The sequence below is a fragment of the Thermobia domestica genome, chromosome 10 (genome assembly GCF_964235325.1).
Source record: "Thermobia domestica chromosome 10, izTheDome1.hap1.1, whole genome shotgun sequence".
Lineage (NCBI taxonomy): Eukaryota > Metazoa > Arthropoda > Insecta > Zygentoma > Lepismatidae > Thermobia > Thermobia domestica.
This window is the reverse complement of record NC_137463.1, coordinates 121,917,745-121,943,159: the sequence shown is the minus strand read 5'-3', so window position 1 is coordinate 121,943,159 and position 25,415 is coordinate 121,917,745. Positions and strand designations below refer to the sequence as shown.

Below are 25,415 nucleotides of genomic sequence, written 5' to 3'. Positions count from 1 at the left end.
CTTAAAAATTGTTGTTTGCACTGTCCATAGACGCAGAAGTTCAGTTGAATACATCGCTAATTTATTCATTATAAGTAACAAATTAGTTAAATGTCTTTCTTGCGGTAATGCTATTGTCAACTTCCGTTTGTTTCCATTGAGTTGTTACACATATTACAACGTCTCACTTTACGCGAAAATCCAAATCAATGCGCGAAGAAACATCAATAATAATTTACTGCAAGAACATTCTCTCCAAACTTAGTTGTCATCTAAAGTTTCACCTTTTTCATCGGGAACGCATGAACCTACTACTGCTGTTTTTTGTTCATGAATCTACGCTACACAATAAACCATGGACTACCTCTGTACCATATTCATAGTACAGAAACTGACTGACTTCTAAAAATATTATGAATATTACTATAGAAGAAAAAGGTTTGCAATACACTATAATTTTTCTTAACTTTTGATGAGTAGACCAACTACTTACTGGATTCTTAAGAAGTTCCTTATGCCTCGTCTCCACATTCAACCCTCTTTTAGGACGAACTAATAAGTAAATAGTTTTAATATCTGGGCAGGTTCGCAGAAGCTTTTCTACCAAAGCCTTCCCAATAAAACCAGTGGCGCCTGTCACCAGCACAGAACGTCCTCGGAAGAAGCCAACCACAGGACTTGTGTCGGCCGCCATCTTATCAGACTTCGGTGCTCTCAAGTTTCCAACAGAGACAGGTGCCACATTGAAGAAATCTAGTAAAGAAAGAAATTAAATTCATCTTTAGATTGTACAAAACTGAATTTTAAAATATTTTATTTACAAACAAAAAGAAATACAGAACACGAAATGTTAGGAACGCTTATGAAGCTATTTCTGTAACTTGTAAGAATTATTTGGAAATTCGATAGTTAAAGTACACACACGCTAGAAAAGTACCGGTAGTAATTCTGTAATCTACTCTCTTGGAGGCCAAATATTATAGTGGGAAACGGCTTATACTGTGAAAAGATTGATCTTGAATGTCATTCTGTGTACCCAGTAAGTAGGGTTGCCATGGGATGAGACAGTTTTCATAGCGAGATACTAGCGGAGACAGCTCTTCTAAAAGAAATATTTGTAGATATACTTTCTGACAGGGAGACACTTTCACGACATCTTATCGAGATGAAAGTCTCAACTCTTTGTCTCGCAGGCAACTCTATCGCGAAGTGCACTGTGTTCAGGTCCCAATCCGCGGTTCGGAGACCCTGTTAATAAGCCTTCATAATCTGTTACATAAAGATAAAACACACAAAAAGTACTCACACAAGACAAGAACTGAACTGATGCAATTGCTATCCTCTTAAAAATAGGATTGCCATGCTGCACTTTACACAAATTCTCGTATTAATTGTTAAATAATCGAAAAAAAAAATTCAGAAATTAAAATTTCTTTTCTTACTTTGCCATTATTATTTTACATCGGAATATATACTGATTGCCTACGTATTAAATACACGCTTGAAAAAGCAAAACCGTTTAGGTTAACTGGCTATTATGGTCAGTTGTAAGATTAAAAATTATTAGCAGCACTGTAAACGCAATTTTAATTTGCAGTCATGCTTAAATGTTCCATTATACAATGTATAGTTGGAATTCAAGCTTTAGTTATATGCATGTACGGTCAATTTGTACGTTTGGCAATGAATGTTATTAAATTACATAATGGAAACTCAACTACAATAATATTCCCATACAAGCACAACCGTATGTTTATTGAAGTTCTTACAGTAATGTACATATTTGTTTCTGAACTAAGATTTGACAAATATTTTACTGAAATCCGAAGCATATCGTCAGTGGCGTATTTAGGGGGCCCTTCCGGGCTTAAGCCCCCCTCCGAAATCTTACTATAGTAAAGTATATGAAATATCTTGCAGAATTTTCACATTTTCAGGCAAAGCCCCCCCCCCCCGAAACAAAATCGTGAATACGCCATTGCGTATCGTTATTGTAGAAATATCCATGTTTGCTAATATAATTTCATTTACGTCTACTTAATTAATCATTTTCAATTTCTCCATTCGTTATTATGGGCATATTTCACTAGAAAAGAAATAAATGGAAATTGGCCCTATAGGCCTACGTAAAATCGAAATTCTAATGAAATACGCCCATTCTGAACGGGGATATTCAAAATCTAATTAAAACAGTAAATTAATATTATACCTAGTACTGCAATAAATTCTGTCGCAAATGTCACCTACATGCTTAGTCCAAATAATTCAAGGTGTTGCAGTGAATAGTTGGTTAACAGCACACAGCTTAACAATCTGGATCAGATTTTGGGCTATAACGCTAGTTTTATAGAGGCCGTATTCTCGCTTTTATTCGTACAATTGAAATAGTTAAATGCTCTCTGAGGCTTTTCTTTCTAGATTTTACCTATTCACTTTATTATCATTACCAGGACATTATTTTCTATTTTGTTTTATTGTGTTTATTATAGAACTTTTAAAACCCTTTCGTCTGGTTTAAAAGTGATGTTTCCGAGCATTGTATTGTCACGAACGCTGTTCAACTTAATTAAATTTTCCTCTGTAAATGTATTTTTAGTTCATTACTCTTCAAATGACTTTCAAAGAACAGTAAAATGTTAAATATTTCAAAAGTGAATTGTGATTTATTAATAAATTCTTTATTTGAAAAACTGCTATGTAATTCTGTCTTTGAAATTGTTTCCAAGTACTGAAATCAGCTACCTTGCAAAAATCATCGTGTAAATGCATACACTAACAAATATGATAAAAAAAAAAAGCAGTAGATTCATAGGTAAACGCATGTCCAAAATTATTGTCGCATGTCTATAAATATGTTATTGTAGGAATATAATTTGATAACGAATTCGCCCGGTATTTCTTATAATGTTAGTGTGTGTATAATCTGCAAAGACATGTATGTTGCAAATTTCATGTCAAAAGAGCAGTAAATAAGAATAAAACGAAAATAAAATTTTCTTGTTCATTTAGCAACATTTTATTCTACTCATTCTAATTTTCGTATTTATAATTCTTTTCCTATGAAATTTACCACAAATATACATTTCCCGATTATACACATAGTATCAGTATTAAAAGTACCCTGCAAAATCATTCTCAAATTATATTTTTACAAGAAGACAGTTATAGATGAGACAATCATTTTGTACATGTCCTTATAATTTCACCACGAATACAAGAAGTCCATGACCTCAACTCAAGTCATGAAATTAAAACTCCTCCGCTTTCCGAAGTCGGGAATAGTTGCAACGCAAACTTACGAAGAGAAGGACATAGTACTGGGGCTGAGACCATACTTGATTGATCAACTTGTGTTAGATTCTATCAATAATTTATTTTCTACATCAATAGTCTAAAGTATGTACCTGCTTCATATTTGTCAACGCATAGTCATGAGTCAGTGCTTAGAAGGTTTCACACAAACGTAAAATTCCGCAAACATTATTCTTTCATCTCAACAGAAAAAGAATGTTCATGAATATTGATGTATGTCTATCTGTAGACTTCTAAAAAAAAAAAAAAGTCTTATTACTACAATAACCTCTCGCGTACGTCCCGTTCCATGTAAATCATAGATAAAACTTAGTGTAACAGCAGTATTTATGTTGGAGCTTCTTTTATGAGTAACATGTGTCACCCTTTGACCTTTACATGACTGGGACAAATATTCTCGGTACTGATATTTTAATTAGATCCCATAATCAATCAATTAATGTAATAATGACTAACAAATTCTAATTTCTTTGCTTGATAAAAATCGGTAAAAGTTCGTAATTCCAACTTAAGGTTGTTTGAATTAGTGCACCAACCATTGGAAAAACTAGGGGGAAAAGATATTGTTCATCTTATTACTACTTCCCTTTATATATATATATATATGTATATAAAATCAGGAAATTAACTTCTAGATGCATGGAAGGTAAACCAAGCAGTTTTCGCAAACTCGCCTTCGAGCAGAAACAGACCTGCTGCAAGATCGTGTGTCCTTTTACAAAATGTACTTGACATTTTCGTACCTTCTCATCTCAAAGCTAGCAAAAAATGAAAATTAAATAAGTTGCCAAGTTATACTATCAGGTCATGGTCTAGTACAAATTTTAAACTTTAGTCTCAAATCGTTTAGGGAAATGAAATTTAAGTTTCACGTCCTTCGATTATGCCGCTTAGGCTAAAGGAGACGATGATAAGAAATGAATGAAATGGTGGAATGAAGAATGTGGGAGGAAACGGGAGAACCCCGAGAAAACCCACAAGCACGGTGTTTGGCCACCACAAAGTCCACACGGCGCGAGCTAGAATCGAACCAGGAACCCCAAGCACCGGAGATGAACGCTCTACCACTGAGCCACCGTGCCCCCTCAAATCGTTTAGGGAGAAGGCCATACAAACAATATATTTTGGTTTTGATCCACTCACTCACCGATACCACGTGCTTTGTTCCGAATCTTATCGTACTTTCTGTAAAAGTAAAAACTTGAAATTTGGCACAAATGTAGGTCTTAACACAAGTAAAAGGAAAATCAAGAAATGCCAATGGATGGGTCAACCATGAAATATTTATGTCAGTACTTCCAGCATTATTTTCCAAAAACATGAGCTACATATGAGACAAAGTAAGTCATGCTTTGCACTGAGGTATAACTGTAACAATGAAAGAGAGAATTATATTTTTGTTTAAATTTCCGAAAGAAACTTGGAAAAGTAAATGTATCAAAGAAAACGGAAATAAGGAAATTATGAAAATTAAGAGAGACATATCTGTTCAGTTCTTCTTTACCTATAACTCATTTATTTGAAACTGAAAGTAGAATTAAATGTTACTAGTTGGTTTCTTTGAAACTTTCATACTCGAACAAGATTATAGTATATTAGAATAAAGTACATCTTTTACCATGGAGGATGTTATATTCCTTAATGATCCACATAAGCACCTTGACGGTCAAGGCAAGTATCCCATCGCTCTGGCAATGCAAAGATTCCATCATGAAAAAACTGGGAAAAACAGTTATTGAGCCATTTTACTTAACACACTTCCTGTTCAGTTTGCGGGTGTGTTCCTGTAAGGTGGCGCTTCCAGTAGCAAACAAATGCAAGTCGCCAGGGCGGCACTGTAGGATATGTCCCAGCCGCAATGTCGCAGCCTGTTCTTGGTGATGTCTCACGTGTAGACGAGCATTGACATGCAAAAGAAATGATACTGTCCAATCGTAGTACTCCCTGTCGCTTCCTTTAATTAGCATTGAGTAATGTGGGGAAGGTGTGGCAATGCCTGTTGGCATTCATAGTTTCGTCCCGTTCCAAAAAATCGATAAGCAGTGTACCTCTATGCTTCCAGAAGATTGTAACCATGATCTTGCGCTGGGATGCAGTGTTCTTCAACTTCTTGGAGAAGGAAGTTTCCATGTGAGTGAGGAGTGGCAACTGCTTGGAGTTGTGAAGTGAAACACTGTCTTATCACTCGTGATGATGCGTTTCAAGAATTCAATAATAACACTGCAGATAGGTCATAGCCATGAAAATTCGAGTGGCTTTTTGGTCTTCGGAGAGTAATTTCGGCACTCATGTTGAACACGTTCTTTCCTGTAGCCCAACATCTCATGCATTACTTAATGGAAGCGTCATACAGAAATGTTACTTCTTTGGCTACTTGCCGCATTGCGATTACTCAGCACTCCTCAATCAGCACAGCAACATCCTCTCCAGATGATATTGTTGACCGTCCTGGGCGAGATTTGTCATACATACACACACACACACACACACATATATATATATATATATATATATATATATATATATATATATATATATATATATATATATATATATATATATATATATATATATATATATATATATATATATATATATATATATATATATATATATATATATATGTATATATATATATATCAGCCCTTCCTTCAAGTATTTGCAAAATTTACATACCATCTTAGCTAAGGGACATCACTGGAAAATGTAACTATTACACAATGACCAAAATAAAATTGACTGGAAAATGTTTAATTCTGATACTAAATCTATTCTTGATAATGAACAGAAGAACTGTCCCTTCAGAAGATACTGGATATTATTGCCTCCGTTGACATCGATGTAGAACTGTGCTCGATTTATCAAAATGTGAGACATGTGTAGAAGTTCTGCCTGAGGGATAGCACCAATAGCGTTTTCAATGTTCTAGTGTAGCTCTTCCAATGCATGGGGAGTATTTGAATACACCTGATCATCCAATTTACCTCACTGGCAAAAAGGTTCCGTGCATGTAGCGCCCGTAGACTTAGCGCCCAGTGTTTCTGGCTCACAGAAGGAATTTTACATTGATTTTATCTCACAATCAGGGATGTCCAGTTCATTTTACCACTCTTTCCACAGGTCGTTAATTCCTGTTATTTTCTTACATCCATGTTCCGTGTATTGAGCGTCCACTAAGTAAAACTGTTATGAAGAGGGAGAGAGAGAGCGAGAGAGAGACAGAGAGACCAGCCAATAGCACTGATTATGACGCTTCAATGAATCATAACCTCCGGGGAAAGGGTGATGAGTGGATTTTGAGTTTAATGTCCCTTTTCAGCAGCGAGGCTATATGAGACGTGAACCTACTGATTAACATGGAATCCGACCCACATGAGGGAAAGGGTGAAACGCAGTTTTATATATATATATATATATATATATATATATATATATATATATATATATATATGCATGTATGTAACTGTACTCCGTGGTATGCAATGCTCTACAATATTTAAATGTACTATAAACTAAGGTTACATATTTAGCTTTTAATGTGAAAACTATGTAAAACAGACGTAATCTAGAATACCGCAATGAGGATAAGGCATACAAAAAAAGGTGAACATATTCTCACGACTGAGAACCGGGACAAAATGTAAACTGGCAAAACACCGGGATAAGAGTCTTGATGGAGGTCACGGTGCATGGGCGGCGATTAGGGGGGGGGGCAAGAGGGGGCAGTTGCCCCCCACTTTTTTGAAGTGACCACTTAACTCTTTTAAATTATATCATCTATTTTTCTGTGATAGGCTTGAATCTTCATTATTCGACTTAAAAAGTACCAAAAAAGCTTTTTACTTCCGTTTTTTCTCAAGCCTGGAGGCATTGTAAAACACGTTACATATCCTTTCACGCCTTTCTGCGTCGAGATGTAGTGTGATGACGTCATAACTTAAAAAATATTTTTTGTTATGACTTTTTTTATTACTTTTTGCAGGGTTTACTTTTGCACCTAGAAGATTGAAATTTTGCACACACATTCAGTGCACCCCTTAATATTTTCCACATTCTTTTCAGATTTCTGCGTTAAAACAGGGGGTCCAGAGGGGCAAAAAGATAAAAAAAAAAAATATTTTTAACAAACATCCCTTTTTTCGCGATTTTCCCTCCTCAGTTACATGATGGAGACATGTAAGTGGTACCGTTTGAAAGGCTGTTCTATTCTAAAAAGAATGATGTACGAACCATGATGCTAGTATAAATAGGGATGTCTCAGGGATTTTTTACCTGAGATCCTTTTTTATACGAGAATCTGTAGTATTGTAGAGATATTATTTTTGGCGGACTTACTTTTGCACCTCGAAAATTGAAATTTTGCACACACATTTAGTACACCCTTTAGTATTTTTCAGATTTGTTTCAGATCTCTGCGTTAAAACAGAGGGTTACAGAGGGGCCAAAAAAGTACAAAGAAGGAATATTTTTCAAACAAATAATCGATTTTTCATGATTTTCCCACATCTGGTACATGGAGACATGTGAGTGCTACCGTTTGAAAGTATGTTCTATTCTGAAGGGAATGATGTACGAACAATGATCCTAGGATAAATAGGGATGTCTCAGGAAAATTTTATATTACATCCGGGTCATCTGGGACATTGTGGGAATGTTCTTAGCTCATTGGTAAACATTTTCCCGCACTTAGTTTTCAAGATAGAAGCTTGAAATTTTTTATACAGATTTAGTACACCCCTTCGAATTTTTCAGTTGATTTTGAGATCTGTGCGTTAACATAGGGGGTCCAGAGGGGATCAAAGTTTGAGAAAAAACAGAAAAAAATCCATATTTCCCTCAAAATTTCCCGCCTTAGTGACATGATAGGAAAACTTAAATGGAACCGTTTGAAAGGTTGTTTTATTCTAAAGAGAATGAAGTACTGACCATGATCCTAGGATAAATAGAGATGATGCTGTAGCTGATTGACTAAAATTCAATAATTTACCTTTTAAAAGCCATAATTTAAAATAGTTAATGTATATAGTTTAATTTGGAAATGTAAAGTTGTTGCATATATTACTGGTTTATAGAAAAATGGTATCATATAATATTTGTCGTTGCCTAAGTGGGTATTGGTTATTTGTCTTCCCATGGAGTTAAGACAGCTACAGGAATTGCGTTTCAATTGCAATTCAAAGGAATTAATATTACAATTGCGTCGTAGCATATGCTTGTAGTATTTACTGTCTTTCATTTTCTAAAAGTAATGACATACATTTAATGGCAAGTGTGGAATTAAAAATGTAAGTTGTTCATTAATTCCCAGTTTCAATATAACTTCTGCAAAACAAGCCTCATTATTCATTAATATGATTAATAATATCCTTTCCATTTATTTGTTTTACAAATATGTTATTAAATAATCTGATCACACAATTTTGCAGACAATTTTATGATGTTCATGAGCAAGGAATCAAGGGTCAGATGCGGATCCAGGGGGGGCGATCGGGGCGATCGTCCCCCCCAGAACAGGAAACTTTCTTATTTTATATATATAAATAAAACCCATCCTAAAGTTTGGAGCCCTTAAAAGTAGCAGTATGACAACCCACCGTCCCTCCCCCCGAAGTCGGTCCTGGATCCGCCCCTGTCAAGGATTAGTACCTAATGTGCGTTGCTCTTGTCAATTTACTTAAATATGAAACACGATATACGGTATTTTAACTGAAAAATATAGTATCCTATTAGTTATACAACCTTTCGTCAAACAAAGTGTTAGAAACAACCAGGAAAACTAACATTGATATACAAATATTCAGATCATATCTTGCCCCCCCCCCCCACTTTTAACGTCCAATCGCCGCCACTGTCACGGTGGTTCAGTGGTAGAAACACTCACATCTGGTTCATGGGATCCCTGGTTTTATCCCATCTTGCGTCAAATGGGCTTTGTGGTAGTCAGACGCTGCGTGCATGGATAAACACGGAGTTCTCTCGTTTTCTCTCACTTTCTTCATTCCACCATTTCATTCATTCTCACAATCACCGTTTTCTCTATCCTACTCCTATCTCCTTAATCGTGGGATGTAAAATGCAAAGATTTCATTTCATTTCAAGAGCTTTCAAACCGGGACTGTCCCGGTAAAAACCTGACATATGGTAACTCTGACTATATAACAACGTCGGTTACGATACCAAAAAAGAAAAAGTCAAATTATCATATGGTATTACACAGTTTCAGAAAAAAAAAAAAAAAACATCTAACAAGCCAGCCACATTAAGTCTGATACATATTTCACAACTTTATGCGTAATATAAATGTATATAATTAAGCAATTGATATCATACACTACAAATACTGAAAAACAACGTAACGTTCTCTAATAAAAAGAACGTTACTTTACGAACCAATAAGTTAATCGCTCTACGAACCTTATTGTACACATTATACCCTAAAGTTACAGCCTTATGCAGTAATCAATTCCAATCAGATATTGAACGAGTATGGTGTTTCCTTGAGAATAATCTATGACTAAGTTGAACAAGCGCCTTTGAAGGTTAATCGTCTTCCATTTTACTCTCTTCTTCGGTAATTCATCTCGCTACTCTTGTTCGATACAGTTGAAACCATGGCCTCATCCTTTTGCAATGTCCATCCACAAGGAAGGATGAACAGGTTCAACCTTTTGGAATTTCAAATTCGAAGCTTCTGTCAATTTACTCGTTCGTGTCTCTTTCTGTAATGTTGCTATATGAACGGGTATGTTGCGAGGAAACGAAAGAGGCTAGCAAAGAAATCGAATCGTAAGATCACCATAAGATGAAAGTCGCATACTCCAGAGACTACCTGATACGTAATGTTGATCAAAATAAATTAGGAATTCTTCAGTTTCTTCTGGTACGATTTGCTGTAAGTAATCCATCCCTTCTGGCCCTTGTCAGAGAGAAGGAAAACAAATCCGTCCACCATTCCATAGAAATCGGACTTTCTCATTCTCCCTGTCAAAAATCGCCAATCCCAACTGCTGCAGTATGTACTTCGTGTTCGTGTGACTTGTCTGGAACGCTTTGGTTTACGACTTCCCTCACTAGCCACGTCTGGTTGTGAATTTAATTTACATATTCCAATATTTGTTTGTTTTATCCCTCCCCGCTGGTCTAGTGGCAAGCACGCATGCCTTTGGCGTATGAGGTTCAAGGTTCGATTCCTGGTGGGAGAGCATTGAGTAACCAAAGTGGTTCGGGTTCCACTATAATCAGTAAATTCAAGTCTTCCTTAGCCGACCCGGCAAAACCATGGAACGTAAAGCTAAATACAAACCTTTTCTTTTTTTCGCAAAAGGAACGTTTTATTATGAAGTAAAACACTACTCAGAAATATAATATTAAAATTTGCAAGAAGGCAATTTATTTCTGCGTAACAAAATTTAAAAATTAATTATTCACAGGCAATTGTTTTATTGGATTGTAACGAGTTACAGTATAATTTCCCAAAGACTCTTCTCATACAATTCTGCTGTTCTCACATGTAACACTTCCCAAGTGTAACACTCCGATTTTGATAAAATTTAGCAGGTAGATATTACACATGAAATGAACGAATGCATGTTTTTTTTCTTTTCAGCGGAAAGACAGTTTTAGGGGGCAAAAGCTCCCACCCAAAATTTTGAAATTTGAGTCCCGAAAGGCAAGAAGTGAACCGAAGTGAATAATAATATGCACAGATGCTATAAACGTAAAACGAAGGAATAGATGTTTCGTATTTTCCTGGGAAAAACGGTTGGACATAATTGCAACGATAGTTTGTGTAGGAACAGTACGCAAAAATAAAGAAAGAAAGAAAGAAAAGAAAAGAAATGATTACGTGTTTTTGATTTTGTGCAGAAAAACAAACGTGTGACAAAGGGCCACCCTCCTAAAAATACGAAATTCAACTCCACGAGCCCAGAAAGAAATATACTGTAATAAATGAAAATGTCCACAAATATTGTAGACGTAAAATGAAAGAATACGTGTCGTATTTTCCTATGAAAACTACCTGCGCTTCTGCGGTAATAATTACTTTTTTTTCGGAGGGACTTTAGTCACACCACAGTTTTTCCGCAGAAACTAAAAACACGTATTCGTATATTTTTTTGCGTATTGTCTCTAAACACAGTTTCGTTACAATTCTCCATGTCCTTTTAGGTACTTTTCACTATACTAATGAACACTTTGATAAATCGTGATTAAATGTTTGAAGGGGTCTGTACCCCACCCAACCATCTTTTCCAGAACAATGCGACACAATATTCTGTCATTTTACGTCTACAATATATGTACACAATTTCGTTCATTCCGGTCTACTTCTTCATGCCTTTCGGTCGTCAATTTTAAAATTTTCGGTGGAGACTTTTGCCCCTAAAAACATTTTTTCTACAGGAAATAAGAAAGAAGTGTTCATTTATTTTTTCTATATTGTCCCTACCCAAAATTTCCTTACAATTCTCCATGTCCTTTAGGAATGTTTAACGTACTGTTATTAGCGCTTTTGATATTTCGAGATCAAAGGTTTGAAGGGGTCTGTGCCCCACCCAACCATTTTTCCCGGGAAAGTACGAAACACATATTCCATCATTTAACGTTTATATCTGTGAACAATTTCATTCACTTCGACTAACTTCTTGTCTTTCCGGCCTCAAATTTCTCCAAATTTTGGGAGGGGGCTTTTACCCCTTAAAACAGTTTTTCCCAGAAAAGAAAAAAACACGTATGTTTATTTCATGTGTAATATCTACCTGCCAAATTTTATCAAAATCGGAATGTTACACTTGGAAAATATTACATGTCAGTACATTCATATAGCTTGCATTTGCGGCAGAAAGTTCTTGTTTTGTGCTCCCTCTTTACTGAAGAGACTTTTTTAGGCTGTTCCTCTTCAGTATACTGGGAAGCTTCTATTCTCCGTGATTTCTTCTCAACGTTGGCGAACTGCTAACCAGACGAAATGAAGAATTTACGGCATTTCAAACTTTTTAATGTTTGTTTCTCGTTGGAAATTACGCTTTGATGACACAATACCATAAGTGTTGAGTCCACTTACATCAGTTATGTAAAATACTGTCATAGGCCATTTTGTTCATTGTTTTGTGGTGTAACGGCGAACCATATGATTGTTAGTGTGAACGTCTGATTTTGTTGTGTTGTAATATATGATAACTTTGAGTATTTTCCTCCGCTCTAGAAGTGACCACTTCAGGATATAGTTGTGCATTGTGTTTTGCAATTGTAAAATGGCTGATCTTAATGGGTATATATTGTCAAAAGAGACAGCGCACCCAAAAAATGAGAAGTTGTTCGTCTACAATCATATTATATATAAGAATAAAATTATATTGCAGAGTGTGTGAAAAATCTGCAACTTCACGAATTAGGAACAATTCGTCATCAGGTATTCTAATAGCGCCGATGTTGGCATCAAAACATAAGGTAGCCCTTGTAGGATCGCTTTTCTCCGGAGTTTTGCCTTTTGCATTAGCTATAGGTGCTACGCTTCAAACTTCTAACCAATCCTCTGGTTAAGAAAACTACTCAACGTCTCATTTCAATATCGGTACCTGAACAAGAAACTTCAGTTGCATTTGTATATAAGTCTGCTAATATCTTATCGTCTGTCGGGAATCAATTTCTCCATCGTTTATTGATTTAACAAAAATATTCCTCCTCTACCATCAACAGTGACGTGTATTGTTAGTGATCTGTTAATATACCACGTGCAATAGTCAAAACACACTAATAATAAACAAAACTTTACATACAATCAGTGGCAAAGCCACGATTTCTATTGACGGGGGGGGGGGGTTGTCAGTGTCCTACTCCGGAATTTTTTTTTTTGGTCAATATGGAGACTGAAAGCGCAAATTTAGGTTTTATTCTAGCAATTTTTAAAAATGTTGGAGCTTGGTAGTCCAGATCCCCGGAAACTGCCACTGAATACGCAACTGCATACAATGGAAAATTAATACAGTTTGATAGACAAAAGCAACAATTATGCTTCTGACAAGAGACTTATATAAGTGAATAAATAAAGAAAAGCTGCTACTAAAATAAGCAAAACTGCAAATAATTAAATCAATCAAACTACATAATAACATATAAAGTTGCAATATGTTATATCTGACTTCATTAGAACAGTTAGAAGATTATCAGAACGTTAACTCCGCTACGAGCCACAATCTCAATCTATACTGAATCCATCCTCATATTTCTGCATTAAGGCTGGAGTTTAATGGACCCACTCGGTACCCAATGCTATAAATTTTAAAAAACTATCACTTGACTCAAGGAAATGAAAAAAAAAATACTTAAATAACACAACACAAGAACACAACCAGGGAAATGTCATAGAATCTCAATACTTACTAAGCCTTAGTAATTATTAAAGAAAGTATGCGTACGAGTGCAATGGACCCACCTGGTAGTCCTAGGGTTAAAAGTGTATCCTTGTATGGATATTTAGATAGAGGAAATACTAGTTCTTGCCGGATTTCTTTAACTACTTGCGATATGTTCCATTATTTTCAAACTAGGGTTTAAAATGTAATTGATTGCGTTTAGGGCGGCTTATAACACTGAAAGGAGCCGTTTTATGACACATGTTTATTAGAACGTTTTATTTTCATTTGATATAAAGAATTACCCACCAAATTTTGGCAGTTGAATTTTGCCCCCTGACACCTTGTATTTACGATAGGAAATGAAGTTATGTAATGTGCATAAATAATTGCTGTTTTTGATGCAGTACTCGTAGTATTTGCATTAAGGTGAGTGTAATTATTATTATTTAAAACTGTATAAATTTTAAAATAACACTAGCACATGAATTCATATCCACATATGAAAATCTCATAGGTGATATGGTAATGCTCTTAAGTCGTAATTAAATTGTACGTAATTACAGATGTACATGAAAAGTCAGAGTGTTAGAGCTGACGGTGGTGAACAGGAGAGGAAGAAAAGAACACATTTCTTTCAACTTGCCTAAGGGGTTTTAAAAGTGACATGACAATTGTGCAGCAAAAATAGCAGGATCTTTCAAGTGAAAACTCCTTGTTCTTTAGTCGTGAAAAGAGAGGGGATGGGGATAGATATGAGTACGAAATTACATTTATACATATAAACTAGTTCTCTCTTTGGTCAACCCTAGCACACTGATAAGCATCAAATATTTTCTGGGCGCTAAGTACACGATATTATATGTGGGCGCTAAATCTACGGGCGCAAAGTATACTCCACGGGCAAAAATCACAGAAGAGATCTGGTGATCGTGGTGACCAAGAGATTTAAGTGATTATCCCCTACTCACTGAACGTCTCCAGAACTCGTGACGAGGTTGTAATTGTGGTGTGTGCTGTTACTCCATCTTGCCGAAAATATCCACACATTTGCTCGTCTTTTGTGAGTTGATCCACAAATGGATTAAACATACTGATCATACCGGTGAGCATTACCAGTTTTGTCAAGAATTATGTTATGATTCGGACACTACACATCAATCTTAAAATTATGCAACGGCTGTTGAACGTATTGACGAGGATTCGTTAATGTATAATGACGCGTGTTTTCTTAGTTTACATACCCGGAAAGCCTGAACCACACCTCATCTGAAGAAATTAAGAATTGAGGATCCAAAAGTCCTGATTCCATTTCATTCAGAAACCACAGGCAGGATTGAATATGCGCATGTTTGTCTGGAAGCTTTAACTCATGCACAACACTCTCTGTAAGGATAAAGATGTACTCCCTTTTTAAGAATGTTTTGACAGGATGATCTCTTAATTCCCACTTGAACAAATAATCTACGTTGAGATTTTGTCGGACTTTTTCGCAAGCTATCACATACTTGAGTAATATTTTCTGGAGTTAGAATTATTTTTGGATAGTTGCAGTTTTTATTTTCTACAGATTCCGTTTGACGCCATTTTGTCACTAAGTTTTGAACTAGATATTTTGCTGGAAGTTTTAGCAACACACTTGCATTCTTCAACTGTTGTGCAAACAGTTCAACTACATACTGTGCTTTATATAACACTCAACAATGAACACTAACGTCTTTATCGTTAGCACCATTTTCTATTCCACTTAACTCCTTACTAAACATGTCTGTCCATCTCTCAAACAACCGGTTGCTATCATCCTGCGTATACTCTTCCTCCTCATGTTCACATGTCTGCGCATACTCCTCACACATCTCATTATGCTTGTTCCAATTTCTGATTATCTGTTTGCTATTTAGCTTATGTTTTCACGAAATTCCGAAAACACTTTTCTCGGCCAATTTAATTTTGGCCACCCTGTATGACAGGCCCGCAACCAGACACAGAAGTTTGGGGGGGCATGAATAAGATAGGGGGTCCAAGTCATTAAAAATTCTCTTACAAATATCTAAATTGTGATTTTTGTATTAATAATAGCATTTTGTATTGAGGTCTGGAGGGGCCACGAAAAATTTAGGGGGCAGCCCCCCTCTAGTTGCGGGCCTGCTGTATGAATACTTAGATTTAGATCGGTGTAATGGTCTGAGCTGCAGAACGTACAATCTGTATATTATAACAAATATAAAAATATTTGATGGTTAACATCCTAGATCCCTGGATCGAATTTGATTATTTTTAGTACATGAGTGTACTATGGTCTACCTTAGGTTTTTATCACATTAACACGGGGAATGAAAAGGGCGAGTGGGAAGGCAAGGGATGTCATATAAGAGAGATCGAAAACCACGGGTAGTGTGCTATCCATGGTTTTCGGGATCGCTAATATGAATAGTGGTTTCCCAATGCCATTTAACTCCAAATTCATCCCTTATTGGGATAGAGATGAAAGTGGGGGTGGGAAGAGGATGACGTAGAAGTAATCTGAAACGACCAATATTAATGTCTAATCAAGTTTTCGGGGGGTCGCTGAGATGAATAGCGACACTGAGATGAATAGTGATACAGTTTGTGTTCAAGCTCAGCCCTCATTTGTATGAGGGTAAGGATGGAAAGGGGTGACATTACGCATTTTTATCATTACATTCACTGAAATATGTACCATAGGGGGAAAGAGGTTCAAATTCTTTTCGTTAAAATAGGTTTCCCGTGCGCAGAATGGACATTTCAGGTAGCAATAAAATAGAACTTAAATTACGAATCGCAAAAAAAAAAAGTAGCACAGAAATCTTAAACCCAATATTTAACTCAATGATCGTAAATAAATAAAATTATATTAAGTTACAATCTCAAACTCTAAAGATTAATATATGGTATGGTTGTAATACTGAAAGTGCATTCGGTTAGCGTACGCGTCTTTGGCGTGGGAGACCCGGGTTCGATTCCCGGCGGAAGCTCATGTGGTTCGGATTCCATGTTAATCAGAAGGCCCACGTCTTATATAGCTTCGCTGCTGAACGGGACGTTAAACTCAAAATCAACTCAACTGAAAGTGTATCAATATGTTATTGCCTCGATTAGATCTTTCGTTGGTAAAAACACCTCCAGGCGATAGAAACTGTGGAGATCAGTGGATAGGTCTGACGAGTGGTGGATAGGACAGTGTTTCATATCGCAACATTTAAGTCTTGCAATCCTGTTTATTCATATTACTATTGTGTAACTTGATTAACTCTGCTGCTGACGAATGAATGACTTAGATATTATAGTTTTTGGTACTTCGTGGATTTCCTAAAATCATTGAATTCGTCTGAATTGAGTACGTTTTAATAGACTAGTGGAGCCGCAAAGCATCTAACAATCACTATATATTTCTTCGAGTGCAGCGTCGGCGCTGGAAATGTTTTAAGAACAGAAGCGCGAACAAACAGCTGATATAATGCATCGTATTTTCACCTTTTCCAGTTTCTCTAAATGGTCGAATGATCAACGCTGAGTTTTTCTGTAACCCCTTTGTCATTCTCCGCGGATCCGCTTCAGTAATAGCCTTCAATTCATAGTCGCGAACAAAAGAATGAGGTTCGTGACCTTATTAATCTTCTAAACATAAAGATTCCATTAAAGGATTTTCGGAACGACGTTGTATTGTATAGGGTAGTGGTTCCTAAAGTCGGCCTTCTCCAGAAGTCGGCCACGCGAAAGTATTTTTGCATGAAATAAGAAAACTAACTAAGTATCGGCAACAATCAGCTATGCAGGAGAACCACGTGATATTCTCCTGTAGTCGGCCCACCTCCTCCTATCACTCTGTCGTCTACATGCAGAAGAGGGAAGACACCATTGTGCTACTGTTGCTGCAGCATTGAAAAACGTGGATATTCATTAGAGATTTGCTAAGGTGAAGACTGTACATAAGAGGTAAGTAAAATCAGATTTCTCAGTGCAAATGGATGTATTAATGTGTAGTACAGGCTGATATTTATTTCAAAACGTGTGTGTACTCACTTTGCATCGAAAAGCATGTTCTGATGTGTGACCTTGGGGGGCTGACTACTGGATTATATTCTACCCCGTATTTTCCTAAGGTCGGCCATGATGGCCGACTACTGGAACATACGCAAATTGTTTGAAACTTCGTGTTTTCCGGTACAGAGAATGAACCTTATTGCCCTTAAACAATGATATGAAAATATCCCTTTACAAAACGTATTTACCCAGTAGTCGGCCTAGTCAAACGAAAACGGCCGACTAATGGAACATGTTTCGTCCAGTAATCGGCCTTCTGCATATACAGAGCCACAATAGCCTGCAACTTGACAATAGCCTATTTTGGTGATGGTGTGTGGATAGTTGGGATGAAGGGGGAGAGGTCAAACCATATAAACGTTGATGGTAAACAGTTAAATAAAGGATTTAATAAGGTTCTTCATATGTTTTTTTTTTTAAATCCCATGCCCACTTGCTTTCATATTGCATTCACACTGCCTTTTCTTGTACTTCTGTCCGCTGCATTTCTGCTCCTTTATTTGTTCGCTGTCTTTCTGAGCATTGCCCTGTATTTTAATTTGCTCTAATTCTTCTTGTCTTTCGCATTTCCTATCCTATTCTAACTACATAAACGTTATAACAAAAACGTAAAATTCAGGATTTAGTGATAGGATCCTTTATACACTTTTTAATGCTTTTTATACTTTCATACTTCACTTGTTTTCACATGTCACATTGCTTTTACTGGTAAGTTCGTAGTTTTTCCTCCGTCTGTCTAATACATCTTGCTTTTGTCTATCTTTTTCAGCAGTGAATAATTATATATTTTAATTTTCACTAATTCATATCTTTCCTATTCTATTTTCAGTTCATTGTCATGCCGAGACAAACAGTAAGGCCTATTCACCAATATCCTGAGGAAAGTCTCAAGTTAGCTCTACAGGAAATAAGGGAAAGTGGCATGAAGATCAGAGAAGCAAGTCGATTGTTTGGTGTTCCCAGAGCAACATTACAGGACAGATTGCATGGTCGAGTGCCGGATAAAGTGAGACAAATGGGACCAGATACGGTATTGACTAAATCAGAAGAAGCAAAGTTAATCGAGTGGATATGTAATTTGGCAAAAGCAGGTTTCCCTCTGAAGAAAGGGGAAGTACTTCAAACGGTTGGGAAAATTGTTACAGCAGATGGTCGAAAAACACCATTTAAAGACGGCATTCCAGGTAATAAGTGGTATTATAGTTTTTAAAGAAGACACCCAGAACTGTCCTTGCGAGTGCCTGAGGGACTAACCATGAATCGTGCTGTAGTGTCGGAAGAAAACATCAGGATTTGGTTTCGCAACCTAAAGGAATATCTCCGACAGAATGATGCAGAAGACATCTTGCAGGACGCCACAAGGATATTTAATGGTGATGAGACGTCATTTAGTATGTGTCCTAAAACAGGAAAAGTCTTGGCGCCTAAGGGTTATAAAAATGTCTACATAGTGCAACGTGGAAATGAAAAGGAAACAATCACTGTTCTTCTTGTGTTTAGCGCGGACGCTCAGGTTCTTCCGCCTGTCGTTGTGTTTCCCTATGTGAGACCTCCGCGAGATGTGGTGGAGAGTATGCCTGAAAAATGGATCTTAGGACGTTCTGAAAGTGGCTGCATGAAAAGTGACATATTCTTTGAATACATAGCAAATAGTTTTAATCAATGGCTGTGTAATAAAAATGTTAAAAGGCCTGTTCTTCTTTTAGTGGATGGACATAGTAGTCACATCACAATGCAGGTGAGTGAGTTTTGCTCAGAGAATGGAATAATCCTCTATGCTCTGTATCCAAATTCAACTCATTTGCTGCAGCCAGCAGATGTCAGTGTTTTTAAAGCACTGAAATCTGAATGGGAAGCTACAGTTAGGAAGTGGCAAAATGAACCAGAGAATGTCAATTCAGTTCTAACAAAATCGAAATTCTGCCCGCTTCTCAAAACAGTATTGACAAATATATCCATGCCAGAGGCAATCAAAAATGGATTTAGACGTTGTGGACTTTTTCCTTTCAATGAAGACAATGTTGACTATTCCAAATGCATTAGAAATGTCGTTGAAGGCTTACAAACTCCAATAGTATCTAAAGTAACTGTTTCTTTGGAAGCTTTTGATAGTGCTTCACTTGTAATTAACCCTCTCCGAGAGACACTCCAGGAAAGAAATGTAGATGTGGATACAGTTCTGCAAGAAATTGAAAAGGCAAAACATCATCAGTATCCAAATCAGCCTACCGTTGTTAACTCAACCCAAACAAGGACAGAGACAACTGATTTGGATGTAAGTGAACTAAATACTACCATTGAGCTTCCTCCAGACACAAGCTTTCTGAAGGACTTAAATACTGGGATATATACCATTTCAAACGATGGGACTTTAGAAGAACAAACTAGTATTCTCACTCAACTTGCAGATGACGTTCCAGAAACATTGCAAGAAAACCAAAGTGCATCAACTCCTACTCATACAGTAGTTTCTTCAGAAGCATCATGTGAGCTTTTGAAGTCAGTTGATGTCAGTTCTACAAGTCGCAGGAAAAGAGATTCTGGGTCAATTTCTCCTGCTTTTGCAGATCATCTGTTTTGGACAGGACCAGATCTTCATAAGAAAAAAGCAAAGACTGTACGAGATAAACCTCCTCAAGCCATTTCCTCAGCTGCGTGGAGGAAGTTTATGAAGGAGAAAGATGCAGCAAAGGCACCAAAACAAAATACGAAATCAAGAAAGAAAGAAGAAATGTGTACAGCAACTGGCAAATGCGGTCAAAAGCAGAAGACGAAATCAAGCTTAAACCGGGCACTGAGAAGCAAAGATTCTACAGATTCTGGAAAACAACAATTAGTCCCAAATACCGGACGTAAATTGTGCACTGAATGCAACGAAGAACTTTACAGTGATACTGAGGACGATCCTGAGAAGAACGTAGGTTGTGATAAATGCCCAAATTGGTTCCATCTGAAGTGCACAATGTTTGCTGGTCAATCATTTGAAACTGTGATAGACAAAGCATTTTTTTGCTCATATTGCTCCGGTACAAGTCCAGCTTCGTAAATTCAACATTGTTCTCTGAGTGAAGTTCTGTTAGTGCTGCTGTTAATTGTAGAACCTGAAACATCACCAAGATAATCTATTAGGCCTATTATTATTAGAAAATATTTATACAGTTTTATTTTATTTGATAATTTGTTTAAAGAAATAGTTCTTTGAAAGTATCATATCAAGTAATGGAAAATGAGGGCATAAAAAAATTACTTTTCAATGAAAAAGTTCCTCATGCAACTTCTTCACTTAGCCTATTTCTTAATCTTTTTTTTTTTTTAACACGGAAAGCCTTAAATTTCCTACTACTGTAATAACTATAAAAGTTGTTAGTAACATATGTATGATAGGCGTATGTAATAAGTAAACTCATTATTTGAATTCTCAGTTGTTTCTTTAATAAGCAACAAAACTTTGAGTTAAATTATTGGTTCAGCCTGCTGATTTGAGCTTTTGTTGCAGTGTTGAGAGGGGGGGAGTGATAGGCTTATTTTTCTTAAAAGACTATGATGAATTTTTGGAACAGATAAGGTAACATCTTAGAGCCAGTAGTTATAAGGCTTTAAATGTTCTAAATTTCAACATGAAAGGTTCCATAAAAATCCCAATTTTGGAGGAAGAGGGAGGTGGCACTAAGCTCCATTTGTTAATAGGAACTACATTTTGTGTATAACCATCACTACACTACTATATTTAAACAAGTTCTTGATACTATTTGTTTGTAGGATTTGTGGCCGACTTTAGGATTTAAAATGGCCGAGTACTGAATTTCGGCGGCCGAGTAATGGCAAAAGTTGTACATTTTACTTTCAATAAATTTATTTCCCTGTGCTAATTATTTAACAGAGAAAATGAGTATTCAGATGTAATATCACTTAAATTATGAATGTTTTGTGCCTACTTCTGTCTGGTTTCATTCTGCATGTTTTAAATTATTACAGTTGATTTTTGAGATACCTCTTAACTGGCCGACTACTGGTAAATTTACCCTATTCGCTCACACTATCTTAACTTACCCCACCCATCCATTAATATTTTGAACTGTCCGGGTTCCTCTGCTGCCGACTTGAATATGTTGAAGTACATTTTGCAAAATTCTTGTTTTGGGATCTTATTGTCTAACAAGCAGAACATAAGCTTTCGAATAAAACTAAAAAGATATACAAACAACATATTTCAGGGCTACAGTCATGGGCGGCGATTAGGGGGGCAGTTGCCCCCGCACTTTTTAGAAGTAACTCATAATGTATAAAGTTACATTTGGAAATGTAAAGATCTTGTATGTGTTACTGGTTCATAGAAAAAATAGTGTCATATTTGCCGTTGCATGAATACGTATTGGTTGTCTTCCCGTGGAGTAGAGAAAACTACAGGGATTGCGTTTTAATTGCCACAGAAAATAACCTATTGGAGCACAATTCCAGCATATTTTCACTTCTTCTTACAAGGGCTCGATATGTTAGTCAGCCGCTTTGAAACTGAGAGAACATTATGAAAAAAAAAAAATCACAAGTTATTCATTAATTGCACAAAAATTGATAGTTCCTAAAATGCCTTTTCTTCTTTCTAAAGTAAGGAATATTGATTAAAAAGAGCGTGATAAGAAACAACTTCTACCTTTTCCATTGTTTTGTAGTGCAATATACGAGTGAAGTGTTGTGTTTAGGGGTGTACGAGTGTATATGCAATTAAATTTAGTAAATTCAACATAATTCTAGGTTTTAAGGTTATTTTGTATAACTGAAGTGTGGAGTGATTCTAAGTATTGTTGTGTTTTGATGTATTCCAAGACGGCGAAAACTGCACCTAATGGCAACGAACATGTTTCGAGGATTTGCAAAAGCAATATTTCTTTAAATGTCGTAGCATATGCTTGTAGTATTTACTGCCTTTCATTTTCTAAGAGTAATAACATACATTTAATAGCATGTGTGGAATTAAATATTAAGTTTTTCATTAATCCCCAGTTTCAATATAACTTTTGCAAAACAAGCATCATTATTCATTACTATGATTAATATTATCCTTTCTATTTATTTGTTTTGCAAATTCATTATTAAATAATCTGATCACACAATTTCCCATACAGAATTTTAAAATATTCATGAGCAAGAAATCAAATCTCTTCTTACACTTTCGTTGTTTAAGAGTACAAAGGGCTAATTCCTACTTGCTAATTCCTCTTGTCAATTTACTGAATACAATATGAAATACAATATACAGTTTTTTAACTGAAAAATATAGATCCTATTTGTTATACAACCTTTTGTCAAAGTCTTAGAAACAACCAGAAAAACTAACATTTATATACAAATATTCAGATCATGTCTTGCCCCCTCACTTTTAACATCCAACCGCCGCCACTAGCTACAGTTACGAGTCAAAGTGAAATAACTTGAATTAAATGTATGCAACCCAACTTTAGTAGAACGGCAATACCCTATTAGTTATGCAGTCCATCAGTATACATTAAATCCTTGGAAGATTCAAGAAACTGGTCAATTTATTGTGCGCCGCGCGAGTAATGTTGGATTTAGTTACGGGCCGCCATTGGTTTTATGACTATGGATTGTAATAGAAGCTAACACCGTTTTTATTTTATTTATTTACGTTGAACTGGTAAATAAATAGGTGACAACTTCACACTATTTTCACACCTCTTATTTCTGGTAAGAAAAATATATCATGACTGCACTATTCAATATTTTACATACTTCTTTGAGACTGAATTGTGCAAGATCTCTCCTTCATAATTATACTCTAATAGTGTCTCATAACTTTCTGAACATCTCAATATCGTTTAGGATTATAATAATTTTCTTCTTCAAATTACTCAATTTATATTTATGGACTCCAAAATAACTTATTTGTGACCATGCAGCGGTTAATTTCATTTAAGATTCTACATGGTAAGCAAGAATTAAGTTCTTATACTATGTGTCAATTAAAGCATTCCACTGAAACTTCGATACAAAATTCACTTTTCAATTAAAGTTACTTGTTGCGTCATTGTATTTATTTTGGCGTCGTACCATGGAAAAGAAAGTATTTGACAGTTGACAAATTTTCTTTTGCCAATAACTCGGGAACAAATGAAGTAATTTGAATCTTTTTGTTGTTCTTCATAGGATAGTTATAATTTGATAACTTGCCAAAATCGGTATTGTAAAAGGTTAATTTATTGTTGAGTTATTAAGAAAAGAATTTTGTCACTGAAGAATACTTTATTTCGTGACTGTACCTGTTCTAACATAAAATCTTACATTTTGAAGATCAATGCATTATAAATGTCAGCAAACTCAAGTCAGAGAGCTTGTAACCTTTTTTCGTAACATTAAGAATGTATGTGAAAATAAATCTGCTTTCCAATCTTTCTTTAGTTGGCATACATCTATGTACTAGTAAGAACGCTTAATGAATGATGAATTTTCAATTAGTATCTACAGCCGCCATTGCACCTGTTTCCTGTATAGCGTAATTTTAATTACATATTCATTACATACCATTGCTGTTATGGCAACTAGCTAATTGAAAACTACGTGTGGTGAGATATTAACAGGTGCAGGCTATTTACTTACAGAACTCCCTCCTTTGGTAACATCGCTTCTCTTCAGTTATTTGCTTGATTCAATATTTGCTCTCTTAGAAACAGCTCTGACAATAAATCTTATAAAGTTTTCACTTTTCAAAATAGAACAACAATTCCATAAGATCTACAACAAATATTCCAACCTGCAGTCATGTTAAGAGATTTTGTTTCGGAATTTTCCTATTTGCAGCTATAAATAAGTAACATCTTTGAACACACAACCTTGCAAGGAAGAATTTAAAAGGACGAACAATATATAGGATCTAAGTTTATGTGCTTCAATCCTACCAGTGAATAACGGTAGGCCTACACAATTCCTGAAAAAGGACGTTTAAAATTTCTTTTCCTTCTCAAATATGGCTGTACATTGAATATACTGCAAATATTTTTATAAACAGTTATTGAAGTAAAGCATCTACTGGTTCTCCCCGCTGGTGTAGTGGCTAGCGCGCGCGTTTGAGCACGGAACACATTACGGTAGTTCGGATTCGATCTAAAACTGTAGGAAGGGAACATGAATCAGAGAGCGCTCGCCTCTTTCCGAGCAGTGCCTAGTTTGATCTCAGGTCATTTGAGTTTGTAGTGGATCATTCACTTTCATTAACAAATCATCCCATTTAACCTTCAGGGCAAAAATCGGGATATAAGATATTTTAACGTCTACATCTCATACTGCTTCGATGCTGAAAAGAGGTGCTAAATTTCAGCAACCACAAGACATACTATCTAGCACAGTGGCTCATATTGTTTTTTGTTTTTTTAACTAACGACACACTTTACTGATCGTCCAGGACATCGCGACACACTTGTTTGATATTTTTATTATAAATAATAATAATAATAATAATAATAATAATATATATTATAATAGTGAAACCAATTAGCTTTTATAATGACTGTATAGCACTCATTATTATTACCTCTGGAGGTGTTGACTGGTAGAGTGTCTCGATTTTAACTAATTATTAAATTCTTCACGATTTTTAAATTCTAAGATTTCGCGACACACCTTAAGGGACTGCGTGACACATCAATGTGTCGTGACATATTGGTTGAGAACCACTGCATTAGACTATCTAAA

General features: G+C 35.9%; 1 protein-coding gene across 4 annotated transcripts in view; it reads right to left on the bottom strand.

Moving 5' to 3' along the window:
• The window catches only part of LOC145662692 (putative fatty acyl-CoA reductase CG5065), a 193,494-nt gene that overhangs the window by 46,565 nt on the left and 121,514 nt on the right, over nt 1-25,415 (bottom strand). For all 4 annotated transcript variants that reach the window (XM_081728528.1, XM_081728525.1, XM_081728524.1 and 1 more), the window contains one exon: nt 473-732. In XM_081728528.1, coding sequence (XP_081584654.1) covers nt 473-673 — 201 coding nt within the window. In that variant the 5' untranslated portion in view covers nt 674-732. The remainder of the gene's footprint in view (nt 1-472; nt 733-25,415) is intronic.